The sequence below is a fragment of the Microtus ochrogaster genome, chromosome 16, assembly GCF_000317375.1.
Source record: "Microtus ochrogaster isolate Prairie Vole_2 chromosome 16, MicOch1.0, whole genome shotgun sequence".
In the NCBI taxonomy this organism is placed as follows: domain Eukaryota; kingdom Metazoa; phylum Chordata; class Mammalia; order Rodentia; family Cricetidae; genus Microtus; species Microtus ochrogaster.
In genome coordinates, this window is record NC_022018.1 from 27606178 (window position 1) to 27614215 (window position 8038).

Genomic DNA, 8038 nt, shown 5'->3' on the forward strand with positions numbered 1-8038 from the left:
GAACTCAAGTCCTCATGCTTTCACGGCAAGTACTGTACAGAGCGAGCCACCCCCTCTGTCCCACCTGCCTTTTTCAGATAATGTCCCAAATGCTCTCCTTTCATTTTTTGCAGTGCTATATCTGCCTTGTTTTCCAGCCTAGGCTTTTGTACCTAGACAGAGAAGCATCCATTTTCCCTCTTTTATAATCTTTGTTTGCACTCAGACATTTATAGTCTTGCAGGATTGCTCTCACACGGAGACCTCCAGTTTCTGAAATGTGTGTGCCGATGTGTTCAGCTGTCCACTGAACGCCATTTCTCAGGGAAGCGTGCTTACCCAGAGCCCTCCCTCCCCTTCTCCAGTTCGTGCTATCGCTCTCCTTACCATACACTGTTTCTTACTTGCAAAGCCCCTCTTTTCCTCCTACCCTAGAAACCTGATACATAGTTCAGGGCCTCTCATGCTCCAGCCCTCCTTGACCATTTTCTCTTGGCATTTCCCAAACCACTGCCATGTCGCCATTGTTGCTTGTCATGAGTGTCTCACTAGGTGTAAATCCTAAGGGCCACAGGCTCTTTCCCTTCTGTCCAGGGGTGTGGTAGGTAACCTGTCCATACTTGATAACAGATACGTGACTGTATTTTCATTATACTTTACTTAATCTTCAAGCACAAAATTCAGAAAAATCTTGAAGTAGCCTTGACATGCAGACGACTGAAGTGATTTCTGATTGTTTGATACTCCACTGATGTGTTGAAGTGTTTTGTTCTCTCCCTTGTTTTGTTAGCAATCAAAGAGAAGTACACAGACTGGACAGAATTCCTCATACGTGATTTGACTGGTTCTCGGACGGCACCTGCAAGCCTTCTGGAAGGCGTATGTATTGCTATTGTTCATCTATTATAGCCCCGAAGCATTCTGGTCCTGTGATCTCAAACCTAGTGGCACCTTTGCATATATCCTTCTGTGGATACATGTAGACACAAGTGTTTTTATTCTCACAGCCTAACTTCCTGTTTCTTATTCAATTACATAGGTGATAGATTTGAGTGGTATTAACTGATGTCTTCCTGTGTTATAATCAATAAATGGGAAGTTTTCTCTGTTCGAGTGTATTTTATAATTATGTATCAGGATGTCTTCCCATCACCCTTAAGCCTTATCACGTATGATGATTTTTTGGCAGGTGATGACTAAGCATATTCATGTGCTTACTAAAGTTTCCTGGAGCGCATTAATAAGTAGCAACATTAGTTGTTCATCTTGGGTGCATAATAACTCCCACGATCTCACGCATATGTGCTACCTAAGACTATTGATTAGCTTTCTCCAGAAAACAAGAGGAGACATGGCTGACTGTATTGCAATGTAGCTAAGGTAGTTTTTAGGCATAGATGCACAGTAGTTTAATCTTGAGTCTTGATGGTTTGTTTGAAAACCTTATAATGAAACACTAATAATTCTTATATGTACTTGAGCAGGAAGACAAAGGCAGTGTGTCATATGTAATTATTAAGTTACCAACTCTGTCTCAAGGGTACCCTAGGAAAGGGGAGCCCTACGTGAATGCCTGGGAATAAGATGTTGATTTTCATTGTTGTTACTATTGTTGTTATTATTGTTATTATTTTTAACCTTGATTTTCTTCCTTGGCAATGGTAGTAATACTTAAGACAACCACCATGTTATATAGTGTGTTCACAAGTGGTTTGTGATGGTTTTTGCTTGATGTGTTTTTCTTAATGGCTGATTTTACCCACTGGGCTACAAGACTGTGATGGTGATGACTCACGCTTTCAGAGGGAGAAGTTGCCTTACAGTGTTAATTGTTAAACATGTTTGCCTAAGAAGCTGGCTAAGCAGACACTCTTCACATGCCAAAGGGCCTATGAAAGGCAGTACTTAAATTTTCCCAAACCAATTACCAGGTTAAGAAGTAATTACTCCCTTCCTATGCCAAGAAAGTTCCTCTTCAGAAGGGGCAGTACTCACAGGTTTTCCAAACCAATGCCCAGGTGATGTAGTAGAGGAACTAACTTCACATAATTTAGACAAATATTAAAAAGAGAACAAAAGATGCCTGAGCCTATAATCTCAGCACTGGGGGAGCAGAGGGAGGCATGTCCCTGGGGGCTACTGGCTAGCCAGCTTAGTAAATAGGAGTCCAGGCTAGAGAGAGACCCCACCTCTCTCCAAACAGTCAATGATGGCTGAGAAACAGCACTTGAGGGTGTCCTCTGGCCTCCACACATGCGCAGGCGTGTGCATCTGCGCTCTCCACATGCCCCCACCCCACACTGAGAGGTTGAATGTAACTGAACATAAACACATTTTAGATGCGTCACTTGTACACACCTGCACGTATTCACTTAATCTGTGCATGACAAGGTTTGGTCTGCTGGTTGATGGCGCTGTAAGGTGACCTTCTCTCAAGGAGTCATGTTATAAATTTATAACACTATATTAAATACAACTGTCAATTTGGAAAACAGAGCTTTTGCTGTCAGGTGTTTTAGCCCTGGGTGCATATACGTATGATTCTATTTAGAAATGTACTAATTTCTAACAAATGCAATTCATTTCATGTGGGAAGGATAATTTGTTTGATGAAATACTAGCATAAACTGTTATTTTCTATTTGCCTGTGATTTTTGTTGTTGGGAAATGATGTCGGCTTGTGGATGTGTGTGAAGGAGGAAAGGGAAGCGGGTGTGTGTGGGGGTGATGGTTGAACCGAGGATGGGGGGCGGGGTGGGGTGATGCCAGACTGTTTGGCAGTAGCTTGGATGATGGTGTGAGAAAAATATTATCTTCTGCTGCTGTCATCTGTTTCCATGAGAACCTTAAAATCAAGTTTAAAATACGGAGTTTTGCTTCTGTTTAAACAGCCTCTGCGAGGGAAAGGCCCTATAGACCTCATTACAGTTGATTCCTTAATAGAGCTTCAGGACTCCCAGAACCCCTTTCAGTACTGGATAGTTAGTGTGATTGAAAATGTCGGAGGAAGATTACGCCTTCGCTATGTGGGATTGGAGGACACTGAATCCTATGACCAGTGGTTGTTTTACTTGGATTACAGACTTCGACCAGTTGGTTGGTGTCAAGAGAATAAATACAGAATGGATCCACCTTCAGGTAAGAGCTGACGCTTTCCCCCTGTGACGTGCTTGAGATAGCCGACTCCCGTGGGTGTGTCTCGGGGCGCACGCTCCGATGTGTCTCTTCCATGCCAGAGTGTGGATTTTAAGTGTGTTCACTTCAGAATCTTTGGTGCGGAGATGAAAATCCAAGATGCTGGTCAGAAGCATTCTGTAAGGAGAACGTGGTGCGATAGCCTCAGGAAGCCGGTCCGTTCCCTGTGGTGTCATTGGCTCAGAAAAGGAAATGGGTGATGGATGGGGACCCGAGCATGGTCTCTCCATTCTTTAGGATTGTTATAGTCTTGGGAGCATATTCCACCATCTCTGTTTCCCTGCCTGTCTTTCTGCTAATGCCTGTTTTCTGTTCATCAACCCGCCCATTCTTCTGTCCACATTCATCTGCCCATCTTCCTCCCTGCCCACCCATGTATGTAACTATCCATTCCTTTAAGCACATCTGTCATCTGGATATCATCCATTCCTCTCTTCCCTTTTTTCATTCTATCTATCAGTCCGTTTATACCCATTCATCTACCCACATTCATCCAGTTCCCCACCTCCCACTTACCTCTCATGCAGCTGAACATCTGTGCATTGACATCGGCCAGTCAATTGCTCTCTGTGTCCATCTGGGCCCGTTCATTTGTCCAGATTCATCCCTACTCCCTTTCTCCACCCTGCTATACACTACACATTCATGGCTATCATCCATCCATCCATCCATCGTCCACCCACATATCTGTCATTTACCTATGTCATTTATCTCTTTTTCTATACACCCATGCACACAAACGCCACAACACCTGCTTATGATTATGTAATTCATTTTGACAAGGAAACAGCAATGAGAGGATTAATCTGTTTGCCCTTTGCCCAGTCAGGTTACCAGGTAGCATCAAGTGTACTTGCACATGACTTTTCATAGGCTTGATTGGATATGCATACTGCCTTCTGATAGATCACTCAAAAAAAAATCTCATATTTACAGAATGGCCAATCTTAAATATTTGTTATGTTCCAGGTGATTCAACAACTGTTATGTTGGTTATTTTGATTTCAAAAATGTAGTGCATGTTTGGTGTGACTCTCTTCAGCCAGAATTGTGATTGAGATTAAACTGCTTCTCCATGGCCCCCTGGAGCTTGTAGGGAATAGCTGAATGTTGCAATTGGAGTGCCCAGGTCCTAGGCCCAGTGTGTCTCACCGCCTCTGCTGGCCTATGCTACTCTTACCAGCATTTTGATGAAAAACCTCAGAATAGAAATGTCACTTTGTTAATGCATTTACACATGCCAAGGAAGAAATATTTCTTTCTGATAGAATTTTATTCTCTGGTCAGCTTTACAGGTTTATTTAGAGCAACTAAATTTATTTAGAGCAACTAGTTCATGGCTTCATTAATAAAATTGCTCCTATGTTGGTTGCCAGTGTGAGTCTTGTGTACACCAAAGCGAGAAGCTATATTTACCTTATCTGTCACTCAAGGGCTTTTATTGTGGAACGTTTCCTGGTTCTGGACCCCGGGTATTTGCATCTGTGTTAAATCTGACAGGCAGATAGACGTGTAACCTGGTATTTTATAATAGCCACATTGTTGTTGTCGACATTTTGAGAAGCAGCCAAGAAATCCCTTTTATACCTTAAGCATTTGGGGTGATAACAGACAAAGGTCTTGTCCACGCTGTGAGAAAAGATTGAGCTCAAGTTTGCCTGGGGATTCATAACCTGGCAGGAAAAATTTACTTGTGGGGAAAGGTGGCTGTGTAAATCTCAGCCCAGTGCCTAATTGCTTTATAAATTCTAGAAGAAACTTATCCTTGCCAGTGCGAGGATTTAGAGTAAAGCACAGAGTTTCCAGTTGCTCCTTGTGTTCTTTGTTCTGTCTTTTTTTTCCTGTAAAATCCCAGGACTAAAACTCGAAAGCTGGAGCAGAAAATCTCCCTTTAAGAAACATTTGTTTATGAGTCTTCTCACTTTTGATTATTCTGTCTTTACAATGCATGCGTAAATCATGCTTATCTGTCTTAGAATTTTCTGAACATAATGTGGATTTCACAGAAGAGCTCATGAGTTTGTCTAAAGACGGGACGAGTGATTTGTCAAGAGTTTATTTCTCCAACATTTAAAGTGTTGGTATGAATGGTCGTGGAGAGGAGAAAGTAAAAGGCAAAATGTCACTCAAATATAGTAGTTACAAGGTGAAAACTGGATTCTGTTACCTCAGTCGCTGAAATGATACCCCCGAGGAAAGAAGCAATTATTACTCCGATTTTACACATGGGAGCAGAACCCGATATGTTAGATTTGTGTAAATTAATTTCAAATCCCAGGGTACCTTGTGCCACTTAAATGGTAGCACCATTTCCTGAACTAAAATGGCACCGTGAATAAAATTTCAGACAGCATAGAAAATATTAGGCTGATTCTCCTTTCCCAGACACGAATAAACCAATACAAATTTGCCAGCAGTAAAAACCGAGGGAAGGGCGTGGAGCGGTGCAGAGGTACCGTTAGGGGAAACACAGCAGACTGCACATGGACCTTGAGAGGAAGGCTGTGGAAGCTGTCCCTGTCTCTGAGATTCCCTTTGCCATGCCTTTTTCTCCAACGTCATCATCAAGGCTGTAAATCATCCCGACTCTTCACTTAGCGGCACTTCCTTCTTTTACTTCTCAAAGGACACTTTCTTCCTCGACTGTTCCATATGAGCGGAGGGAGTAGAAATAGGTAATAAGAAGTGGCGGGAACGTTGTTTTCATTGGAAATTCTAGGAAAGGTACTGCATTTTAATACTATCTCCTTCTGAGGACCTAGCATTGTGGGGCTTTCCATTGCCTTAGTAACCACTGCTCAATCTTTCCTCCCTGGTACGGACTCGGGAGGACGAGGGAACAGATTCACAGTGGTACCTAGACATCCAAAAAGGGGCCCTTCCCCAAGGCCTCCATTTACTTGTGCTTATTTATTTGTTTGTATGTTTATGGTGGCATGGTTGCTTTCAGCACAGCTTTCTACCAGGACATTCCAAACTTTTGAATGAAGGGAGATCTCCTTACTTCTCTCTAGGCTCCTGGTGACAGACAGGCGAGGGCCATCTTTTTACTTGTTTATTACTTCCCACGACCAGTAATGGAGTCTGCTGAACACTGTTAAATTCCCTGCAGTGCAGGTCATTTTGAGAACATGTTTTATGTCCTTTTAATAGACCTGTTTATTGTTCATAAATTTGCTGGTGTACTCAGGGTGGCTCTGTCTGCTAAAACACACAGGGGACATTGTTCTCTGTGTTTTGCATCTTGGAGGTGTTCATCTTCACCAGTGGTAGCGAAGGCTGTCCATACTGAGTCTTCCCTTCGCAGAAAAGGGAGTGTCTTGCCCTGGTGTTAGACTCCATCTGCGTTAGTTGCCTTTCTCATTGCTGTGACAAAATACCCCGCAAGAGCAACTTCAGGAAGGACGGAAGGGCTTGTGCAGCTCACAGTTTGAGTGCATAACATCAAGGGAAGAAAGCCACTACTAAGGAGAATCACATTTTTGTTCCTTACATAAAAATGCCAGATTAGGGGGAAAATTTTGCTAGAAGTAGAAAGTTCTGTATGAAATGCTAGAAAGAATATTAGACAAATAGAAGATGCTGTATCTGAAGTCACCCTTTGTTTGGAGGCAGCAGACAGTGTTGGGAACTTGGCTAAGTCTGTACGGTCTTTCACCAAGTATAATTGTACCCCCCAAGTACTAAAGAAACTGCTAAAACAGGGGGGCTTCGAGCTCAAGGCTCAAGCCTTCAAGTTTAGAAGCTGTAGGGATCCAAATATATGGCTTCATGCTCAAAAGCAGACATGCAAGAAATTAAAAATATGGCCCAAAGGTTTAATGTTGCCTTTTAAGTGTGCTTAAATTCATATTCATATCCCCACAGTCTGTCTGAGGCAGTGAGGGTTGATATAGGGATGATATAAACACATCTACTTCCAGTCAGAGCTTCTACAAATCCTGTTTTGATAAGGTCTTAAATCTGTTGTGATCAGGCCATAATTCCCCTACAATTTCAGAAATACAGTGCTCAACGGTTTTTTTTCTTTTAATTTTGCATGCAGACTGTATGACCTCTGTGTATGTAAATCTTCCCCTCCTCCAATGCCTGGGGGGGAAATATGGGTGACATGTGGTATGTTAGGAACGTTTCAAGTATAAATATAAAACTTGGTTTGTAAATTTTAACTTACCTTTTAATAATTTTTCTGACTTATACGTGTGTGTGTGTGTGTGTGTGTGTGTGTGAACTCAGTAGGGGAATGTACTATTATGATAACTGTTGGTGCCAGACTAGAGCTCTTCAGAGGCTAGAAATTTACCAAAGAGTGAGTTCTGTCAGTGGGAGGACATTTCAGTTGATGTATAGAATCATAGCTCTAGGTGATGGAAGGTCTTGCTGATGTGATTCATGTCACTAAATCAGTTACAGACCAACAGAACACATACAGATGTTCCCTGAGGAAGAGCCCTGTGAAGTAGTCTCCATTTCTGATAGCAGAATCCCAAGCTGCTCTTGAATCTCAGAGAACCCCTTTAGCAGGTGGCTGCTTATGGGGAAGCGTGAGCCCGCCACTTGCCGAGCACTGTGGTACCCTAGAAGCGGAGGAGGATAACATTTAAAGAACCAACTAACAGAATTACAGTCCTTAAAGTCTTTTTGGTTTGCTGTTACTACAGAACTCTATCCTCTGAAGATGACTTCTGAGTGGAAATGTGCTCTGGAAAAATCCCTAGTTCTTGCTGCAGAGTCTCCTCTTCCAATGGAAGTATTTAAGGTGAGTTGTGAACACCATTGGTCTTGAGTTGTGAACACCATCAGTCTTGAGTTGTGAACACCATCAGTCTTGAGTTGTGAACGCCGTCAGTCTTGAGTTGTGAAC

General features: G+C 42.5%; 1 protein-coding gene across 3 annotated transcripts in view; it reads left to right on the forward strand.

The window, feature by feature from the left end:
• The window catches only part of Sfmbt2 (Scm like with four mbt domains 2), a 181052-nt gene that overhangs the window by 79374 nt on the left and 93640 nt on the right, over positions 1–8038 (forward strand). For all 3 annotated transcript variants that reach the window (XM_013349026.2, XM_026783078.1, XM_026783077.1), the window contains exons 5-7: positions 770–858; positions 2871–3117; positions 7836–7933. In XM_013349026.2, the coding sequence (XP_013204480.2) occupies positions 770–858; positions 2871–3117; positions 7836–7933 (434 nt within the window). The remainder of the gene's footprint in view (positions 1–769; positions 859–2870; positions 3118–7835; positions 7934–8038) is intronic.